Here is a 22,889-nt window from a genome sequence, read left to right on the forward strand (position 1 = left end):
TTCCCTGCTTGCAGTTTTCTATTTCATTTTTTGTGTTTCTTTCCCCAATCATGTCTCAACAATTTTTTGAACCAAGCAGAAAAATGATCAGAAAAGCTGCATATCTCTCTACTCATGGAATAATAAGCTCCCTTTATGCAATTTGTTAGAGGTTCATTCTAGAACGACCTTTTTCTTATATTATCCCTTTAAATCATCACTCTTTACAGCTGAATACACATGAAATGCTCTGGAGTTGTACTAAGGTTAAGCATTAAAGTTGCATGTCAAAAATCGTATTAGTCAAAATCATTATTATAAGCCATTCTACACTCAAAGAACCTTGAAAAAATTAAGGTTATGCAGAGAGTTTGTGAGCCAACTCTTTAATCACACGCTGAACTTCAGCTACAGCATCGAGTACAATTAGCAGCCGGGGGGGAATGGCTGGGGGTCCCATGCTCCTTACAGGCACTTTTGTTTGTTGCTTTTAGTCCAGGCTGTCCCCCCGCCGCCGTCCCCCTGCTCCCCGCTGCACACCACCGGTGATAGCAGGGCCACTTGGTGCGCAGGAGCGGGAGATGTTGCCGCGAGCCTCCCCAGAGTGGAGCCCTGCCAGCGGCTGCCACCGATGCCGCGGCAGGAACCTGCTCAGCTGTGCAAAGTCACTCTAATTCCCTCCCTCTGTTTTTCTACCTTCTCCCCCGGGGGGCAACCACTGAAAGGAGTGACTACCCACCCAGCAAGAGCTGGCAATTCGCTGCTATTAACCGTGACCGTGATTCCCAATCTGCCTGGCACTTCTTAAGAACAGGACTGCAATGTCTCAGAGGCAATAAAAGCGGCTCTCTGCACCCTGGCCTCCAACGCTCTACCTGATGAATGGACGATTCCTTCACAACATTAAGGGATTTAGCGTGATGGGATGCGAAAAGAGGAGGGGAGGCCCCGGACCCCCTGGATGACTCCTGATGCTTTAATAGTTGCTTCACATATAAATGAACTTTCATCCGTTACACGGAGCCGGAGCACGGCAACACTGAAACAAAGGTCTAACAGTCAAGGCGCTCCTGCTAAGCACGACGGTGCCGCAGCCTGGAAAACACCCGTGGGCAGGAATGCGTGGGGTGAGCCCACATTTGATGGAAAGCACCTTGCCCCAAAAGTAGTATTTTCATGTTGAAACTAGCAGCACTGCAGCACCCTGTATGTCACTGGTATGAGGTGTGTGGGGCACAAAGTCACCCTCACACCGGGTGCTCTGACCTCACAGATGCACTCCAGCAATGGGAGCGCTGTCCCCGGGTGCCGACACCACTGGGAAAGGAGGGTTGGTGGCGCACGAATTCACCCTCATACCAGGATTGCCCACCCCTCTCCAGGGGCTCACACAGGATCAGCCAAGTCGCACAGGCTTGCGGTGGTCTTTGCACACACGCTGCCCCGGAGGCCCTTGGTTCAGCAGGGGAGCCCATGGCCGAAGGGCTGATCCACAMGGCGCTTAGGAATGAAGCCTTGCGAGCGGCRGCGCCCAAGACCACGACACATTAASCGCAGTGCAAAGCAAGACAGCGCCCAGCGCCAGGCCGCGCGGGGAAGCCACTGCCTGCACTTGTTTTCAAGTGGACCTGACGCTCGGAGAGGTCCTGAGGTGACAGCAGAGCATGGGGACAGCCGCGTTTTCCAGGCAGGATRGGAGAGCAGGGGTGGCCACCGAGCCTGGTGTCACCTGCGACCGCTCRCACTCCCCGCCAGTCCTGCCAGCAGGAAGGTGCTCCTGGCCGGGCGCCGACGCTCACCCGCCAGCAGCCTCTACCTGAACGCGGTACTGGAGCCGCCTCCGGCCGCCGCGAGCGCTGATGAGCCCAGTGAGACTGAGCTCTGGGGGAAGCTTCACTAATTCTGTCCTACAAGGAGAGACTGAGTTGGGCCTGTTCAGCCTGGAGAAGAGAAGGCTGAGAGGGAATCTGATTAATATGTATAAGTACATGAAGGAGGAACATAAGGAGGGAGAGGCCAAGCTCCTCTCAGTGACAGGACAAGGGATAATGGGGATAAGTAAACACAGGCAGTTCCATCTCCATGTGAGGAAGAGCTTCTTCCCTGTGAGGGTGCCAGAGCCCTGGCACAGGCTGCCCAGGGAGGCTGTGGAGTCTCCTTCTCTGGAGGTCTCCAAACCCGYCTGGATGCCGCCCTGTGCCCCGTGCTCTGGGTGTCCCTGCTGGAGCAGGGGGTTGGACTAGATGGTCTCTAGAGGTCCCTTCCAACCTCAACCATTCAGGGATTCTGTGATGCTGCCTGTGTCCTGAAACGTTCAGTTGCCCTGGAAAGTTTTAATGAGAGAGCGTTCGACAAAAGCTATGCAACACAGGAGTATGATAAACTATTTTGGGGAGGTTTGGGAGTTAGGGATGAGTGCACATGTAACAAGTGGCAGAGCAGACCAGAGCCATAAGTCAGCTATGCATGGCCATCCCTAACAAGGGAGAATAAATTGTTTATCCCAACCCTCTTGTGCTGCATGTTATATCACAATCAAGTCCCCRTGCACAGTAAAATTCAGAATGCCCTTGCAAGGTTTAGCTGATAAAGGAGTTTATTTTGATTTTCATCTTTCATCTGTGAAACTCCCTTCTAACTCCAAAGCACTGTGAAAAACCAATGAATGGCCAAGGCTCAATAGTTACGGTGAAGAATGAAATGTCAGAAGTAACTCCACGTTTCTAGACTTGGGCAGTTGTAACTAGCAGCTAAACATTCTGCAAATCTACTGTGTTTTCAGAAGGAGTGACGGGGGTATACAGGAATGGTTAAAAATATACATATGTATATTTAAATGCTTAAAATGGGAAGTAATAGAAGCCCTTAATAAAAATCTAACATGGGTGTAATAACCAGTATAATCTCCATTAAAAGCACAAGGAATCCTCAAACAACTGACAATCTGCAGGTTGTTTACTCAGAAAAAAAAAGTGTAATATCTTAGCAAGAGAAAGTTTCTCCCTTTTTTGCATTATTACGTTTGCTATGCAGATAGCTCAAGATTACCTTCTGAAACACTTTGCACTGTAGCTGAACCACTCTCTTTTCATAGTCCTTATTTCACTGGGTAATACATGTTATTCAGTTACATTGTGGTTCACAGTATCCCTAGCAAAACTATTCTGATCATCCCCTATTCAATTAAGAGTAGCAGCTGCTTGTCAGGGAAGGCTAAAATAATGTTACCTATGAACAGGCAAGTTGATGGCACAGCCAAAAATGAAGATAAACTCATGAAGATCTTACCCTGAAAGTATTATATTTAGAATGCAAAACTTCGCTTCCTCTTGATACACACTAGCCTGCACACACTTTCCAGTTTCTATAAAAGGTTTTAAAATACTTAATTCACCTTAATAAGTTCCTAGTCCTCATGTGGTATGAAATGTGTTTTGGCTACTCGCAAGACTAGAAACCAAAGTATATTTTAAGATCAACATTTTCAAACTTGCATGGTTTGATATAGGCACACAGACCTAGGTAACTGAAAACTCCTGCAGGTGGCTTCCTTTTGAGAGAGGCTGAACATCCATCAATGCATGTAAACCCTACAAATATCAAGATAAGCAGTAAACAAGCATCAGCTCTGAGGACCAGTTCCGTCTCCAGGTGAGGAGCAACTTCTTTACTGTTAGGGTGACAGAGCAGTGGAACAGGCTGCCCAGGGAGGYTGTGGAGTCTCCTGCTCTGGAGGTCTTCAAAACCCGCCTGGATGCCGCCCTGTGCCACAGGCTGTAGGTGTGCCTGCTTGAGCAGGAAGGTTGGACTAGATGATCTGTAGAGGTCCCTTCCAACCTTAAATATTCTGTGAATCTGTGAATCTGTGAATCTGTGACCAGGTCACTTTTTTCCTAACAGTGCACTAACTGGATACCGGGCCAACTGCTGAGCCCATTATTTTCCCATTATTTTACAAAGAAAGGATAGTGAGAGAACCCAAGACTCCTGACACCCACCTCTACCTACAGCTCTCCTGCAACCTAGGTGGCCTCATATGAAAGGAAATCACATTAATGGGAAATTATCTTCCTAGGTAGCTAGGTAGGTAGCTATCTACCTAGGTAGGTAGCTAATTCTGTTTTAATTTAGGCTGTCCCTTTGGCTTGATTATGGTGTGAGCCAGTACTTTTCAGACCATCAAACTCTCTCATGCTGGAGGATGAATGCAACAGAGCCAAACTGAACTACAKGTTTGGCTCACCAAATCCCAGTTCAAACATGGCAGCCAAAACACCAGCCCAGATTCAGCCAAAGCACGTGAATATGTGATTAATTTCATGTGTAGGATAAAGCCTGTGAAGTCAAAGGATTTGAGAAACTGGAGAATATACTGGCCTATATACTGTGGTATCATCAAAACAATGAGTAGCAAGAATCATAGAAAAGGTGGGGTGTATTAATTAGCCGCAGACCAAAAAAAAAAAAAAGAAAAGAAAACCCTTACAGGTGAATAGACATTCAGAATCTCTTCCCAATCCCATAAAACAGCCAGGGGCTGGACCTAAACTTGCAATCCAATTGAGTCCTACAGACATAGAGTACTGCTGAACTCTAACTCACCAGGAATGTTCTTCTTCTTAAGGGCAAAACTCATCCCTAAAAGAATATCTAAATTTTGTCAAATCAGAATTCTGTCAAAATCTACAACATGCTAAGGATTAGCTAGGGCTCTTGCAAATTCAGATGAAGAAGTGACTTGCTTTTTTGCTTCTTAAGTTCAAAATAGTTCAAGAATACAAGGAACATACAAGTGTTTCTTTATGAACATGTTTCTTTTTCTGAAAGATGTACCAGACAGAACGTGAATACACTTTTATCTAATGGTAATAATGTACCTGAAAAACAGTGTTACTGTTCCCTTTATTAACGTGAAACTTCTCCWTTTCATCTTTTCCTTCTCTTTACAAGCTCCCTACTTAACACAGCTCCYGGGGTCAACGCAGCAGACACCACCGAACACAGCAGCATCCACTACCCAGGGCCATCATGTCTGAGACACAGCTGAGATGCAGAGATCCTGTGAGATGCAGCTGGTTTCTTAGCGGTTTCCTATGTTAYGTGGCTGCTTACTGAGAGCCTGAACTTTGGCAGCCTAAATACTAAGTTGGGCCATGCTGTTTGCTGGGGGCATTTACTTCAGTGTTACTGACTTTTGTCCAAAGTGTATTTTATTTATTGCATTTTAAAATGCACATTTGTGCATTTTATTTATTTAACGAACATATGCATAAGAAAAAAAGAAAAACTCACTGGTTACTCCAGGAACAATTTATCTTGTGTCTATCTAAAAATCAAAAGTTTAAGAGTGAAACAGGTATTTATTTTTGTCCAACAGGCCACACTTGACAGATTGCAAAGGCAGTGACTAAGCTTGTAAAGTTTCCTTTAACTGTATTTATTTCTATAGCGACCAAGCCATTTTCTGTTCTCTGTATTGAAATGACTGATGTGTCTGGTACTCCGAAAATGTGATTTTTCTTTCTGAATCCAGTCTCACTGCTATTACTAACTTAGAATGGTAAATCTTGAAGAGTTGGGGTCATCTTTTTTATGTAGAAGTTATTTAAAGTGAGGATCCCTTCCTCTCAGGAAAAGAACCTCTGAACTAACAGACAGCCAATGATGCTGAGGAGTGATGTCTATCACCCGTGGTTCTTTAGGAGGAACACACAGTGATGTCCTTTTCATCATTGTCTCACTGCACTACCAGCTTATTCCTCATGCTGACAGCAGATTGGTACCACTTGTCTGGAAAGACTCACGGTACCTTTCCCATATGGAAGCTTGCCAAGGTCACTGTATTTGTCCATGAAGCCGCTGTTCTCTATAGCTGGAGACGGGCTTTAATAGATGTTCTCGTTGTCTGCATCCCATCACRAAGAGCCAGCCGAGCTTGTCCTCCTCTCCCTGCTTCAAGGAACTGCTCTCCCTGTGGCACAACTGGGCCACACGCGACCTCCTTTGCTGGAAGGTTGTTAGGAATCGCAGTTCCCGCACTGCTGTCATTGCTTCCCTTACCTCCTATAACGATATCTACAAAACACATCATCTGAGCACAGGTCTTTCTAACTTCATTGAGACCTGAATGCTAAAGATATCCTTACTGACAACTCCAACCTTAACCATACTTACTTACCATACATACTTAGTAACAACTCCAATTTTAACCATTCCATAGCTCCGTGAGCACATGAAGCTTTCTAAGGGATCTGAACCAAAGGAATTTTCCCAGCAGATCTTATGTTGGTAAATGAGTCACAAACCTTCCCGTGTCATTCATCCTATTAACAGAACATGTCTTCCATACTTCTGGCAATTCTGTAAAATCTTGAAGTAATCTCCTCGGTCCTGAATAGCTTTTTAAAATAGAGCTGAATAAAATGTTTCATTTTTTTATCCCTTTCCATCTTCACCCTTTTTACCTTTAAAGAAGTGGACATAGAAATGTTAATTAAATTTGGTCAAATCGTCAAAATTCTCATGGAAATTGTCAACCAACTCCTTATTGACATTGTAGACTCTGAAAATTCAGAAAGCTCCTTTTTTTGTTTGTTTGATTATATATTGGATGAGTATTACTGTAAGAGATCTCTACAACACATGCTAAGTCCTCCATAGCTCAGTCTCCTTTCCATGAAGGAGCTGAAGGGAAGAAAGAGAATTTGCTGCTGCCTCAAATAAGCTACGTGTTACTTTTTCCACTTTTTTTTTTCCCTAAAAGGAGGTAGCAGGGAGGGGAAGACAGAAGAACCAACTGTGGCATCAATGTCTATTTTCTTCCATCTTCACTGTGAACAGTCTGTTTCCGTTGATCTTGGCAGCCGGCAGTATTTGCTCCAAGTTCATTGTCTGCTTTCCAAGAATGCAGCAAGAAGTGCTGACTAGTGACAGGACTGGGCATGACGGCTTTTAAAGAAAATTTCAGAAAGCCAGCAAATATGAAAAATAATACGAGAAGGAATTTAATAATGCATTTCGGCTTCCCATATTCTTTAAGTTCTTTAGATGGTAACTTGTTAAACCCTATAATAATATAAATATATATTAATATGCTTGTTAAGAAAATCATCTGTAGAAAGAGATGCTTACAGAGCAGTTAAGTGCAATCAAAAGCTTTTATTCAGGATTCCTGGTAGGTCCCTTTATGCTTGCTTTTTTTTGCTGGATATTCTTTGCAAAAAGATTTTGATCACATTTCTTAAAAATGAAACTGCTTTCACTGAAGAACAAGAAAAAAAAAMCACAAYATATACACAAAAAATCTTGACTGCTTTTCCTGAGTTTTTCCTAAATAGATARAATAGGGTTTTTTTAGTTTTGTTTTGCTTTACAGACTATGAGGATTTTTTTTTTCCCATAAAGCGTATTTAAGAGAACCAATGCTTTTTTTCCCCTAGAAAATCATTTTCCGCTAGTTTCATTCTGTGTCTTTGCCCTCCTCGGCCCCCACACACCAGAAGGCTCCCTTGCTGTCCTCCCTCTCGAGCACAAGTCCAAACACCYGCGCTGAGGCAGCTCCGCTCCCATTACATGTCAGGAATGATGGACCCAGAGCCTCCCATTTCCTCCTCTCTGAGCGAAAAACCACATCAAGTCAAGGCCTCAGCAGGTCCTCAAGGGTCCAAGGGCAGAAGAGGTCTGGAGAACCCTCTCCCCGACACCTCTGTTCTCCAAGGAGGGCATGAACCTCAGTGGAGGAGCCGCAGATAAGACATTCAGACATCAGGGACTACATCCAAGAGGGACCTTCTTTAGGAGGCTCTCCACTTTCTGTAGCCCAGGACTGCATGGCAAAGAGGCAAGCGCAGTCCTGGACCTCATGGCAGACACCCCCACTCCTTTGGGGACTCACAGGATCTGTAAATGGGACACACAGAGTGTGGACAGAGGCACCTCTGCTCAAGTCTGGCATTCAAAGGAGGTTCACATCCCCCAGGCATTTTGCCCCAAGTTTCAGTGYTTTTACAGGATTATTTCTTTTCTAAAATGGACTTCATCTTCCCTCTAGAACAAGAGGGRTTGGAATACAGCAAAGGAAGTCTGCTCTTGGAAAAAGGGCTCAGGAATGCAGCTTACATCTGCACGTGTGTGTGGATCTGAAGAGAAAGGGGCCAGGCTGGCAGCCTTGCACACGAGCGCAGGGCGCCGGGCTCCCTCTTCTGCTGCTCTGCCCTTGGTCCTGGCCACCCGCAGCAGGAGAAGTGACGCTGGGAGCRGGGAGCACCGGCAAAGCTGGATCCACAGGCAGCTCGGGAAGGGACAGGGCAGCAGGAGGGCAGCTCAGCCAGGAGGCGGCTGCGCAAGGCTYGGCCTGGCAGACGGGAGCGGGACAGGTGGAGCGGTTTGGAAGCAATGAGGGGCAGTGAAGGAGAGCACAGTGAGGAAAAATCGTGGGGTTCAGAAGGCTTCGAAGCAGGAGGTTTTTGAGAAAATGAAGTTTTGCAGCAAGAGAGGTCAGCAGATGGGGGAGAAATTGGAGAAATGGRGACTCGTGCTGCCTAAGGATATAAATTCGGAAGGGTTGAGGGTTTCACAGAATCATTAATGTTGGAAGGGGCCTCTAGAGATCATCTAGTCCAACCCCCTGCTCCAGCAGGGACACCCAGAGCACGGGACACAGKGCGGCATCCAGGCRGGTTTACACAGGAGAACCCAGGAAGGGGCCCAGATAGCAGAGGAAAACATCTGCTCAGGACAACCTGGCACCTCCTCTTGCTACAGCTGTTAGGAAGACAGATGCACACAAAAGAGACCATAAAAACACACCTTCCAAATTACATTTCTCACTATGAGTACTACAACTGTCTGGAAAACTGGTGATSAGCCATGCCACACCGTTCTCAAATACTTTGCCATTCAGGCCAGTTCTGTCTTCAAGGAGACCCTGGCTGCCTTGACTCCCTGCTCTCGTCTCCAGAAGAGCCTCTCCCCTCTGACAGTGCCCTGAGCTCTGCTTCTCCCTCCTCGATACTTCAGCAGTGGCACTTCAGCACCAGCCTGTCTCCACAGGCAAATGAATGCACATAAGGCAGGTAAGGCAAGTAAGTGAGACTAACTGGGATTAAACTGACTACAGTTCTGTGGTTCACTTCCCTCTAATGTGTCAGTCTCCATCCCACAGCTCAGCTGAGAGAGTCCTGGCACGGGGACAAGTTACCAATATTAATTCGGGCGCACAAGACCTGCTCCCAAGCCCGCTGACACAACCCAGACGCTCACGCTCGCTTCATCCAAGCCCTAATGCAAATGCTGCTAATTCTTCAAGGTACGACTTTTATCCAGGCATTAGTTTGGGAGCTGAAATATTTCTCCCTTGCAATAAAGCATGAGTATAAATATTACTTACAAATCCATGCAGTGGCTCTGGGATCACAAAGGAGCAGTCAGGTGGCCAGCTGCTACAACACACGACCATGTAATTCCGTGAAAAACAAGCAAAATATTTTTTTTGCAACCACCAACACTCCTCCCCAGAGCTCAAATGAAAACCTTAGTGGAAAAAGAAGTCAAACTGAGCTGCAGTTTGCTGAATTTGTTTGCAGACCAAAACAGCGTGCTCAAGAAGGAAATTATTTAATTGCCAAGGCACACAACCAGTTGTCTCATATTTTCCAATCTGCTCCGTAATAAAATGGACTTGCAGAGAAGTGCTGGGCTCTTGCACCGCTCACAACTTTGCACTTGCCCTCTTCTTCCAAAGTGACCACCCTCTTGCCAGGCAGAAGCTGCTCCCATCCCACGGTGCTCCTTACCCTGCCATCCCTTGCAGCAGGGTTAGGCAGCGCAGCAGCCCGCAGGGAAGCCCGTCCCTGCTGCAAGTCCCGAGGGCTCCGTGTCCCACGTCAGCCTCCGCAGGAGCAGAACTGCCATGTCTGATATCCCTCTCCGGTCTCCTCTCCCAGGCCACGAAGGAGCAGGAAGGCACAGACGGGCCATGGGGCAGGATGGGCTGTACCTGGGGAACAGGCGGCATGGGCAGACGTGGCCTCTTGCTGCTTTGTCCTTTTCTTTTCCTCCTCACCCTTTCACTCTGTAATTCCACATTTCCTGCCTACCACTTCTCCCACCTCAGCTCAGTTGGCGGATGCCCATCCACTTTTCCTCCCCCCACGTCTGAAAAAGCTTTTCCAGAAACCAAAATATTTTAGCTGCTGCTGACAAGAGAAGCTGGTTTTGCCAATATTTTTTCTTTTGTTTAGTTCACTCTTCTTCTTAATCTGCCCGTTTTGCTTTGTTTGCCTATTTTCCTCTGTGTATTCTTCCCTCTTTCTCTCTCCTCCTTTCAAAACTGTACTTCTTTATCTCCCCTTTTCCTTCACTGTACTTCCTTGCTTCCATTATTTATGCTGCCTCTCCCCTGGGATATCTTATTTCCTCGCTTTTCCTGCATTTTCCTTCTCTCCCAGCTTCACTTTCCTCCCTCTCCTCTGCCCTCAGCCGCCTGATTTAGCTGTAGAGCCCTCTCATTGCTGCTGTGCCTTCGAATCCTGCAAGGAGCCGACCAGCCCCAGGCCCTGTCGAGCTGGGTACGAGCTGCAAGTGCTCTGCAACTGATGATGATGATGAACCAAGCTGCTGCTGAGCATCCCCAGCCCGCAACAAGGGGCCTCTTCCCACCTTTCTGCGGCCGCCTGACGCACACCCAACCACCTGCCCAGACTACAGGCAAGCACAACTGTACGACTGTCACAACACGCTGTAGAAAGGTAACAATCTTTCTGTGAAACATTGGTAACAAGCCCCGTACGTTCATTTTTTCCCCCTGTAGTCTCTATGTCTATCACTGTGTTATCTACCAGCACAAACCAAACACAAATTACAAACTTGGAGTTTTAAACCATTTTAACCGTTGCTAGTCGACATGGAAGCAACRATTCTGACCACCAAATTCATTTTTAAAAGTCATTTTTTTTTTTCCAGCAACTCAGTAATGCTCTAATCCAGAATTTTCCTAAAACTGGGAAAGGACTATGTGTGTTATATTTATTAAGTYTGGTAATACAGCAGAGATGCTTTGAGCAAACAAATGCTGTAGTAAAATCCTGAGAGTCAAAAATAACAACTAGAAAATAAACATTCTTTTTTACCTAAGCACTTTTTTTTTTCCCTAAGAATTACAGAAAACATGAAATAGAGTTATCTGTGTGTGTGTCTCTCTGGGATGTCAAAATCATTTAAGCCGGAGCTACGGGATCACTGTAATGGGCCCAATACAATCTGTGCTGAAAGCAACTGTATTTTTTCTCATGTCAAAACTGGTAACACTTTGAGAAACCTTTTTAGCAAGACTGAGGCCTATTTTAGGTGAAAATCACAGAAAACAGAAAGTTCCAGTGTAAACCTGAAAAGGGGATCAAAGTCTAAAGAATTACTAACTCGCTTTGAGTTAAGCACCTGATTAAATGCTAGACAGAGCTGAAACAGCCCCCTCCCATGCTAAAGTCCCCAGTGGAAGAAGGCATGGCAGGGTTCACAACTTGTGAATGTGACTCCTCAACTTTCTAAAAATTATCATTTAGCTGCAGTGCTTTAAAAATAATTTTACAAAAATGAATGAGGGGGTTCAAGCGTTTACTCTCCCAGGAGGAAAGAAAATATCTGTTCTCCCTGCAGGTAAAATCTGTCTTCTCTTTTTTCCAGGGTTCAGACAAGGCAGCACAACAGTCAAAGCAGATCCCTCGCAGATCAAAGATCACTAATTTGCATCTGTAAAAAGAACTTTATAAATTACTCTGTTCATGTTGCCCAGGGCAGATTAGGGTCCAAATTGTTTCTAACGATTTACAGCAGTCCTTGAACCCCTAAAACAGCAGAAACTCCTACTGGTCAGAAAAGTGAGCAGAGGTTATCGAGAACACAAAGAAAGAGCTTAGAAACGAAAACACTTCTATCTTTACAATTATATTCCAGAACAGAATGACAATACTTGAAGCTTCCTGATATATATTCATCTGTTTAAAAAAAATACAAGTAGATCAAATCCAAGAGTATTCCAAAGTGATAGCGAATATGTGAATACCAAAGTAGGTGCTTTTTTAAGTAGCAAGATAGAAAAATAAAGTTATTGGCAAGTTCTGAGTATGATTTTCTTCACTATGCAATAAGCAGGTGACTGTGCTGCTGCACTGCTTGTATCTGCCACTAATGTGTATTATTCTGATTAAGTGAAACAATTAATCTCTTGCTACAGGTGGTATGGATCTTCTAGGAGAGATGTGTGCTAAACCTTTCCTGAAGTTCTACATTATCAAGGTCATAACTGCTCACCAAACAAGCAGGGAAGTTTTAAAGTCCTTCTCTGTGTAAYAATTATTATCTATTTGCATTGACAAAATTATCCAACTACTTGAAAGATTTCCTTCTCCAAACTAATAACTTGCTAGTGCTTGCTGATATTTTTCCTTTAACTAAAATATTACTCCATGTCAACCTGTCAAGATTATAATTTTAAAGAAACTAAGGGGAACAGGCAAAACAAGCCTGGAGATCTCTATTGTTTGCAGTATGTTTCTTTTGTTTCTTTTTTCCTGTTCACAAAGACCTTTGTGCATTTAGGCAGCCCGATGAAACCAGAAAATGTTGAAGACTTGAAGATAGAGCTTAGGACCTGCTGACTTGAGCCACACCAGAAACTCAACGCAGRGAAGCTAGTTACAACAGCCTCACTAAACACACACTGAAGTTGAGTAGGTGACCGTGTGTGTTTGCATCTATTACTGCTAAGTCCAAGGTCTCTGAAATGCTATTATCTGCACCTAGCTGCAGACCTATGACAGCAATAAATATGGGCTTTGGGGCCTCCCAGCAGCAACGGTGCAAGCACAACTTTGATTCCCATCTAGGTCTACCGAAAGCCCAGTCCTTTTGTGCAGCCTCCTGTGGCCAGCAAAAGGCAGCCTCCAGCAGCCCGAGTATCAGATTCTCGCAGCATCCATGCCACTCGTAAGCGCTCAGTGGTCACAACACCACTACACATCCTTCAAATGACACGGCCCAGTGAAGCTGGACGGGATGGCCGCTGAGGCGGGCGCCTCGCGACCCGCCGGGACGCGGCCCCGGCGCCGYGCGCAGCCTCCCCGCCGCGCTGGCGGAGGGAGGGAGGGAAGGAGGGAGAGCAGGCGCCTTTCGCGGTCTCAGAGGCAACAGTTTTGACTAGTGAGATGTAGAGGATACACAGCAGCCCTGGCAGCAGCGCCTCGCAAACACTTCCCACCGCACAGGGCTTGTGTTCCTTCCCCTTTAGGGCTAAAGGGTGAGAACCTGCTTAGGCAGGAAGGCAATAGGTACAGCACGAAACACTAACAGAGCGAGCTACCTAGGGGCGATAAAAGAAGTTAAATCATCAGGGCACCCATTACTATTAAGATGCAAAGAATTCGCTGTATTAATACTCATGGAGCACATATTATCCAAAAAATTAAAGTGCTAGCCTGTCTTGCTATTGTTAGTCATTAATAATGACTAACCTACTGGTTAAAAGGCAGAATAATATATTCTAAGTGTACTTTGATTTTGCACTGCTGCATCACTGTATTTGGAGGATAGTATTATCTTCCCATTTTTGAAAAAAAAAAAAGTATAAATACATTTTAAAGGGGAAAAAATAAATGTCCTCCTCGTTTAGGGTGTCTTTACTATCCATTAAGCTATACACTGGGCTTCTAGTTCCTAAAACCAACCTTATATTGTCAGTCTTTGACATTCATTACCTTATTAAATGAAAATAACTGACATGTCATAGATATGAACACTAGGAAGTCACAAGTTTCCGTGCCCAGTCCGGACAATTTATCTCAACACCAGAGCTATGAGGACGCGTGCGAATAACACAATTATTTGCAAATGTAATTAAGCAGACTTGGATATTATGGCTTGAAATGCCCCGAAGGTGCAACTTATCAAGGTGCAACTTATCAAGGGGGGGGAAAGGCCTGCACTGGCTGATGAGAAGGGGCTCAAACCGTGGGGCTCAGCCCCGACGCCGCGCGCGGCTGCACAAACCCAGCGCCTCCCGGGGGCCGCCGGCAGCGAGTCCCGTGTCCCCGTGTCCCCCGCCCCGGGCTCAGCGTGCAGGGGGCGGCAGGGAGGGCACCCGAAGCCCGCGGGCGCCCACGGGGGCCCCGCGCCCCGTCGCGCCTCACCGGCTGGCCAGGCTCTGGCGGCAGTGCTGCCTGAAGGGCATCAGGTGGTAGTTCATGGCGTCCAGCAGCAGCTTCTGGCACACGGGGTCGGTGCGCATGAAATCCACGGACTGCACGCGCTCCACCAGCTCCGGCGCCGGGATGAGGGCGAAGCGGAGGCGCTTCATGAGGTCCGGGGCGTACTGCATGCGGGTCTCGCGGTCGTGCTCCAGCCACAGCACGGACATCTGGAAGAGCGCCAGCTCCGACTCCACGGGCGGCGGCAGCGAGTCGAGCAGGGCGCGCATCTCCTCGAAGTTGAGCAGCAGCACGTCCTCCACCAGGTACTTGTTGGCCAGCTTCTTGGTCTCCTCGAGGCCGTGCAGCGCGGCGATCTTGCACACCTGCTTGTAGTTCTGCACCGAGATCTGGTCGTTGAGGAACTGCACGCACAGCTTGGTGACCTGCGGGATGTGCAGGATCTTGCTGACCGAGAGCACCTCCTCCACCGTGTCCAGGGAGAGCGTCACGTTGGCCGTGTACAGGTACTCGAGCACGAGGCGCAGCCCGATGGACGAGCAGCCCTGCAGCACCAGGTTGTTGATGGCCCGCGGGCTGGCCAGCAGCTTGTCCTCGGGCGACGAGGACGGCGTGCCGGGCTCCTCGGGAGGCTGCGGCTGCGGCTCTTTGGGGGGCCCCCCCAGGCCGTCCTGGGCGCCGGGCCCCAGGCCCAGGGCGTGCGGGGGGCCGCTGCCGCCGCTGGAGAAGAGGGATCGGAAGTACTGGGAGCAGGAGGCCAGCACGGCCTTGTGGCAGTGGAACTGCTGGCCCTGGGCYGTCAGGGTCACGTCGCAGAAGAGCTGCTTCCTCCAGAGCAGGTTGAGGCCGTGCAGCAGGTTGTCGCTGTGGCTGGGGTCGAAGGTGGAGGTCCTGTCCCCGGATCTGGACATGGCGAGCGGCCTCCAACACACCTGCCTTTTAAACCCTCCTCCAACCTGGGCAAAGAGGTGGGTGGAGGGAGGGTGGGGAGGGGGACGACACGACAACAAGCGCAGAGTTTAGAGGCCCCCGAGGGCTCCTCGGGAGCGCGTGGCCAGGGCGGGAGGCAGCGGCGCCCCTCGCCCGGCCCCCCCGCGCCCGCGGGGCTCCTCGCCGCCCCGCGCACCCACGGGCTCGCTGCGCGGGGCCGCCGCTTGCCCGCGCGGGAGGATATTTAGTTTTCCCGTGGCCTCCCCCCGCGGCAGCCGCCCCCCCCGCCCCCCGCACACACCACCCCGGCCTCCTCCCTCCGCGCCGCAAATGGGGCTGCTCGCCAGGGGAGGAGCGAGCAGGCGGGGGCCGTGCCCAAAGCGCGGCCACCCCCTCGCCCGCCGCCCCGAGACACSCAGGCCATCAAACGGGCGAAAAACAATGTATATATATACACATATATGTATTCATAATGCCCGAGCCCACCCCAAACTCTGCGATGCCCGGAGAAACTAGGAAGTGACTRAAACTCCGTGTGCGAGGGGAAGCAGCCGGCCCTGCCCGCGCCCCCCGCTCCTCTCGTCGCTCTCGCAACTCTGCGGCGCCGGAGCCGCTTCCCCCGGCCGCGTGTCCGGGAGGGGGACGCGGCCCCAAGAGGGGCCATTCCCCCCCGCCCCATCGCCCCGGCCGGGGGGCTCCGCAAGACTGGGCAGCCCGCAAGAGCAGGGGGAAGCGGCAGCCCCCAGGCCCGGCGAGGGGCAGCCCGCTCTCGTCCTGCCCGCCTCGCGCCTGCTCCGGGCGGAAGGCGCCGCTGCCCCAACTCCGGTAACTGCGGGAAGTTCAAGTTGGGGGAAGGACGGGGGGGAGAAAAGGGGGAGCCGGCGGGGAGCAGGGCCTCGCTCCCCCCCACCCCCCCGCCGCCTTCCTCCCTTCCTCCTCCTCGTGCTGCCTCAGTCGCGGCGGCACCTGCGGGGGGAGCCGAGCCGGGCCCGCCGCCCCCGCGCTCCGGCCACTGCGGCGCGACCCGGCAGCGGTACCGGCACCGGTGCCGGCACCGACATCTCCCGCCGCCTCTCCCTTTAAGTGGCCCCGGTCAGTGGCCGCCGCCTCCCCACGGCGCGCACACACACACACACACACRSACACGGACACACTCTCCTCCTCTTCCTCCCTCCCCTTCTTTCTTCCCCGTTTTGCCCGTTTCTCGCAATCGGGAGTTTATTCCGCAAACGCGTTTGTTACACAACTGCCCCCCCGCCAGCCGCTGCCCCCCGCGCACCCACGCACATGCCCACGCACGTATAGCCCCACGCGTGCACACTCAGCCCTCCAGCCCGCTGCGCTCCCCCAGCAGCAAACAAACCAGGAGGCGCAAGGAAATAACGCGGAGAGGGGTAGACACAAGGCCAGAAACTTACCTGCTCCACAACCGGCTGCCAAAGTAAAGGTTCACTTGAGCTCCCCCCCCCCAAAAAAAAAAATCAATTGTCCTTCCTTTTTAAAGGTTTGCTGGCTCCTCCAAAAAAAAAAAAAAAAAAAAAAAAAAGAGAAAAGAAAGAAAAAGAAGAAAAAAAACCCTTCTGGTTCCCAACTCCGTGCAGTCACTCTTTACAATTTATTTTGTCGTACATCATTTGATCACCATGAATTAGCAACAGCAAGAAAATGTACGAGAGAGAGAAGGGGAGAGAGAGAAAGAGAGAGAGAGCGCAGAGCTTTCTGCAAGAGAAGAAGAAGAAAAAATGTACGTGTGACAAATTATGCTACCAAGAAACAACACATCATTATCCTTGGGCCTGGGGCTCAGTGAGTCGTAACGAGAGTAATAGGAAATCCACGGTTGGGGAGAGAAACGGTCGTGCATGGCCGGTGGAGAGCGACCATACAGAGGGATGGATGCTGGAGAGACTCGCAAAATTATGGCTCAAGGCTATTGTAAAAATTGTCGAGCGTAAATGACTGCGATTTCAAACATCTTTGGAAGAAAGAAGGGGAAAAAGCAGGGCCCCCCCCCTCCTCTCCGCCTGCCTCCCTCCCGCTCTCCCTCGCTCTTCTCTCTCTCTATAAAGAACCGTCAAGTTTTAGTGCGCATTGCTAATTAGTCAATTTCTCTCTGCCTTCACAGGCTGGCGACTTTGCTGCTGAGCTGAAACTGCTAATTTCTGTGACCAGCTTTTTTCTTAGCTGTGATCTGGATGAATGAGTAGCTGTCTCGCAGAGATGACAAAAATAAACTCTAATCCCCCCCAAAATTTCCACTACATCTTTCTCATGCATAGATTTATGATCTTCAAGCGCCCTGTGCAATATGCAAACTTTTTTTTTTCTTTTTTTTTTTTTTTTTTTTTTTGGGGCTGGTGTGTTGGAGGGGCGCAGGCTGCGGGATTCGGGTTGCGCTGGATGTGGTTTCTGCTGCACCCCACACGTGATGGAAATAATGTCTGATTTCAGTACCCGGTATATTGTGGTCCCCCGTTCTCCCCTCAGCCTCCTCGTTGTATTTATATCATTGCTTTGACAAGATACAGCCTATTCCCTTGCAAATGTGCTGAGGCTGGAGGGGTGGAGAGGAGAGAAAGAAAGTGAGGCTCCTGAATGGTGGTAGTGGTGAAACGTTCCCTTTACATTTGTTCCCCTGCACTGTGCAAGATTTATGATCTTGTTTGAAGGCATATTTTCTCTATCGTTTTGTCTGGTTAGACAACCGTCTCTGAACTTCACTGTCAGCTCTTCAACAGATAAGGGTTCAGAAGTCACAATTTTTTTTTTTTTATTGGAAGATTAGCATATTGTCAGATTTGTCTTTCAGTTTCGACACTTTGCATTGCAGAAGCCTGAATGAAATGGCAGGAAAGCAGCTGCTATTTCACAAAAGCAACCTTTCAACTTTCTGCCAGATCGGATACCTTAGAAACGTGCACAGCCCGTGGCTTGGGCTTTTCTTTTGTTGCTGTTTTTATTTTTTGCTCCCCTGCAGTCCTAAGAGGCGGTGGGGAATTCTCATTGCAGCATTTGGGGCTCTGCCTCTCTTCCAAGGGGTGGTTTGGTAGAGGGCATGTTCTCCACACTTTGTCTCTTGATATATGGTGGCACCCTTGCTTTTATAGCTCTGTGCTCCTGTTGTCAAACCTCCAGTTGTCAAAAAAATTAAAAAAAAAAAAAGGCAGGCAGATGCCCTTGAATGAAATGCACATGAAAGGAGGGAGCACTTAAGGAAAGTTTTACCTAGAGTGAAACCCATTAGCCCCATCCCATCTCCCAGATAATACTAGGGCTTTTGTTATTAAAATACGCACCGGGAGTGTTGCTTTGAAAGCCCAGATCTTTGGTCTTTCTCTTTGACTTGGTCAAGGATGCCAAGGTATTTACAAAGTTGTTGTCAGATTGCTGGGGAATGCAAAGGACGGAAATGGAAAGGCATTAAAGCCATTCTCACTTTTATTTATTTTTCTGGTGACCTTAAAAGAGACCTTCTGCTGTAGTTCTCAATTTTTCTCACCGGGACAGATTCATTCCTTTRGATTCCCTCCTCCTTTGTACCTCAATTACTTCTACAAGAGATTTCCAGCAGAAAGGAGACAGCTGCTGTTCTAGGGTACAACATTCCTCCCTGAAGCGCGACGTTGTCAGATGCTTCTTCTAAAGCCATTTTCTTTCTCTTATTCCTGTTGCGTCTTCCCTTCCTCCCAGTTCTGGCCCGCTGGTCTCCACGTTTTGGCCCTGTTCAGGTGAGGAGAATCATGAATGGCAGGATGCCTCCATTGCAGCCACAGCTACTGTTTTCAGTGGTGCGAGGTGTCTCCCAACTGTAGGAGATGGGAAGAGCAGTTTTTATATCATGCTCGTGCTGTTGAACCTTACTGCAGTAATGGCTGTAAATAATCCTCAAGGGGGGTTGTATCATTTTTCACTGACTGATGTGTCACACACTCTTATACCACTGTAAGCTGCCAAAACATGTCTGTGACAGCATGTAGCAAGTTTTTGGGACCAGCATACAGGGATGTTTTGCTTGTTAGCGAAAAGACCTGGTTATATTGTATTTAACTTTTCTACACTAACTCGCATTAAAGTGCATTCTTAGTGATGTTTATGATTGCATTTAAATGAATTACCAATTTTTAGCTTTAAGCAATTAAACTTTTTGAATGAAATCACATTGGACGAGCTTTTCCAAAAGTCCTAGGTATACGAGTTTGTAATCTCCTGAGTAATTTGAAGAGGGAATTCAAAGTTGTTAATTCACTTGGGACCTTTTTTAAAATTATGCTCATTTTTCCTGCAGAGTACACGCTTAACGTTCATCTCTTAGAGGTGGCAATTGTCAGTAAAGAATACTGTTTGTTTTCATTTTTCAGTGTTTTTTTCTAGACCTACACCAAATAAAACTATTTTTTTTCCTATGGAGCAAAGCTAGTAATACCTATCCTGTAGTAAAAGCAGGGGACTTTGTATCTCTAGCTTACAATCTAAGCACACCACAGTCTCTGAGGAAACTTAGGAGGATCAAAAGTATCTCCCACAGGCACTGACCAGTCGTGAGCTTTCTCTGGTAGCCGGAGAACCCTGTCCCTAAGCCGGATTCCGCAGAAGGGAGGGCAGTGCCCCACGCCTCCATCTTCTCATGGCCAGAGATGAGGAGCTGTTGTGTTTTCACTTGTCTTCCTTTGGCTCATCTGGTTTCTTCTGTGGAGCCTCCACTGAGCCATTATGGACGTGCCATTATAGACACTTGTAGCAAAGAGGTCAATGCCACAAAAAGAAGYGAGGCCTGTCTTGCAATTAAAGGAAGGGGCCCTCCTGCAGAGGAGTCTTCTTCAAGAAAATCTAAGGTATTGTCTTAGAAAAACCCAGTGAACAAATTCAGTAGCTAAGCAAAGTAAATAGTTTTTAATAAGAATAATTATATTTAAAAAAGAGAAATTCTGAATCCCTCTGTAATATCAGTGTCTGTAATATGAAACATATCTCTATAAAACTCATGCTGTGCAGGGGATTTTTTTGCAAATGTTGCTGTTGCCATGTGCACTGCATTTGACACTCCAGCACAGCTGGAGTCCAATCAGCAAGTTATGTGTGTAGGGTCTTAATTATTAAGGCCAAAAGTAAGTATCGGTTCAGAACATCTGCTCCTTTGCCATTGAGGTTGATGGCACAAAAATAAGTTAAGCCAGATTTAGGGTTTTTGGCCCAGAAATTGCCTTTTGCAGGTGGTCTGGCCTCCTGGACTCTCTCAAAAGTTTGCCTCRCTGCCACTATTGCTTTTCAAATGGTGAAAGAGATGGGACTAGTTGCCATTGCTCACCAGAGCCATGCACGTAGTAAAGGAATCTGCCATTGCAGGAAGGAAAAGCCTTTTGGAGACCCTCCAGAAACTTGAAGAGCACGGATAAGCCAGATCACCTTTGCAGGGCAACATGCCACATCATTAGTTATTTGGACAGCACTTACACATTGGTAGTACATACACTGCAGAAGTAAAGGAGCAGCTACCAATATTAGACGTTSTCTGTGCCACTGCCACTCATGCCAGACATTGCTATATAACCCACTTTGAAGCTTTGGATGTGGAAGTTCATCAGCTTTCACTTCTGAAGGTAAATCTGGCATCGTCAAAAGGGGATRAAGGCAAACCTTCTTAATCCATGGTCAGATAGTGTCAGTTGAAGAAATGGGGCAGGTATGGAAGAAGGAAGCCTCAATATTTTTCTTTGCTACAGCAAAGGCCTGGGGGTCTAGACATACGATTGATTCTCTCCACTGTTATGCTGTGTTCATATCTATATTTGTTCCCAAACAAGGGAACCACATAAAACATAAAATCTGGCCTGGGRACCACCCACAGTTTACAGGTGCCTTGTGCTTCCTTGCAGAGACTGTTCCTTGGAAATCAAGGAGTTATGAGACACTGTAAAGGAGCAGAGAGATCASAAATCAGAAGTTATCTTGGGTCTAGTAATACAGATGCAACAACTTAGACCCAGGTGCATCTCTAAATAGCTGTGCTTCAGTTAACAAATGCTAAAAAGCCTTCCCATTAATGTGGTCTGAGGCTCTTCCAGCTTGTGGTGCTGAGCACATCTGCTCATTTCCAGCCCCTGGATACTTTCAAATATCTACCCTCACCTTTGTTATGACAATAGTTACCACAACCATGTGGCTCTAGAGGCTGGCACAAGTGGCCCAGAGGTGTCCCAGAGGTCCTGATCTCCTTCTGGTGATGTACTGGTTAATCAGTACTTTGAGATTCTTCTGTGAACACTGTCTATGTTTGGTGGTGGCACATAGACATATAGTAAAGTGTTGTTACTATGGCTGAATGTATACAGAGTAGATTCTTTTTTTTCTGTAAAAAGAGTCATACTATTGTTACATATTCAGATTTTGCCCTGTTTGATCAAAGCTGTCGTGGAAGTGGAGTGGGAACTCCTAAACTGGGACCTAAATGAGTGGCCCTAAGAGYGCTTGGAGACAAGCTCTTCCTCCTCTCCCAGTTCCCTTCAACAAGAGAATAGGGCAAATCACCCAAAAAATAAAGTCATTCAATGCAATGCTGCGCAATCAGGATGACATGAATGAAGCATATAGAAAACCAATAGCTTCTGAAAAATCAGAATATAAGGCATTGCCTCTGAAAGATTTATTAAAATAACTTTTGGGGGAAGAACTCAGAACTGTTAAAAGAAGCAGCTAAGCTTGGGGAAATTGCAATCTAAAAGCAAGGTAGATTAAGCAAATCCTTCTGTACACAACCATGCTACAACTAGGAACCCTGTAACCATCACTCCGAAGAGCTTATGCTCTGGGACTTGATATTCAGGCACATAATATGAGCTTTAGCGATTGTGCCTGCATGGTAGTCCCAATTAGAGGATATGCTGTGTGCTTAAGTCCGTTTCTGTTCAGAAAAGCATTTAAGCATTTCTTAAAGTGTATTCCTTAGAGCACTCTTGAAAAAGGGGTGCTTTCCTGACACAGGACGTATGTCTGCATTCACCCTGCAGTTCTGAGGACAAGTCTCTGCTCCCAGGTGCCYGAAACACGTGGCACTCACTGCAGAAGTAGGAGGAAGAGTCTTTGGTGGCTTTGGTAGCTTGACCACAGTCTGGGTCAGGCTTCATAAACTGCTTGTCCCAAGTGGCACAGTGCTCCTTCCTGACTGCTATAATTCTCAAGGCAGCTCCAAGGAAGGCAGAATTTCAGGGAAAGGACAAGCTTCAGAGCAGCAGGAACATGCTGGATTGCAGTGGCTAGCTTTGGAGTGTGTTTCTGTAATGAAATAATATATAATCCATAGGTTTAACGTGGCTTCCACAAACCCTAAGGGAAGACTAACAATTTTTAAGGGAAAGAGGTGTTGAAAAAACATTTTTCTCCCTACCCTGCTCTTTACCATCACATTTTAATTCCCTTTCAGTCTTATAGTAAAAGACTGTGATTCTCCATTGCAACTAGTCTTCTGAGGATGGAAATCTTTTCCATAGGGCTCCCTTTGAACTCCCAAAGGTTGTCTCCTCCCTTTGGATGTGGTACAGAAGAACTTGTAGGACTTGGACTCCCTGGGGAGGAAATAATGATTTAAGTAAAAAGCAGCTTTAACTTTGACTAATATTTACTCATTAACATCATGTTGRGGATATAAGTTAAAAACAAGTATAAAAAGCAAAGTAAGTGCAAGTTAGGCTTGCCCTCTACCCTGGCTTTGCCCTGTCTTTCTAAGGTAACACGCAGCAAGCTCTGACCTGGCACCTCCTCRCAGGGCTGCACTTAAATAGTGCA

The 22,889-nt window shown here is 47.4% G+C and overlaps 1 protein-coding gene across 1 annotated transcript in view; it reads right to left on the reverse strand.

Moving 5' to 3' along the window:
* Positions 1-15,091, reverse strand: part of KLHL14 (kelch like family member 14) — a 52,907-nt gene extending 37,816 nt beyond the window's left edge. Inside the window, exon 1 of the mRNA XM_026051605.1 lies at positions 14,163-15,091. Within this exon, the coding sequence (XP_025907390.1) occupies positions 14,163-15,091 (929 nt within the window). The remainder of the gene's footprint in view (positions 1-14,162) is intronic.
* Between the last annotated feature and the right edge of the window lie 7,798 nt (positions 15,092-22,889).

Source organism: Nothoprocta perdicaria, unplaced genomic scaffold (assembly GCF_003342845.1).
Source record: "Nothoprocta perdicaria isolate Ctin4 unplaced genomic scaffold, notPer1 scaffold_77, whole genome shotgun sequence".
NCBI lineage: Eukaryota > Metazoa > Chordata > Aves > Tinamiformes > Tinamidae > Nothoprocta > Nothoprocta perdicaria.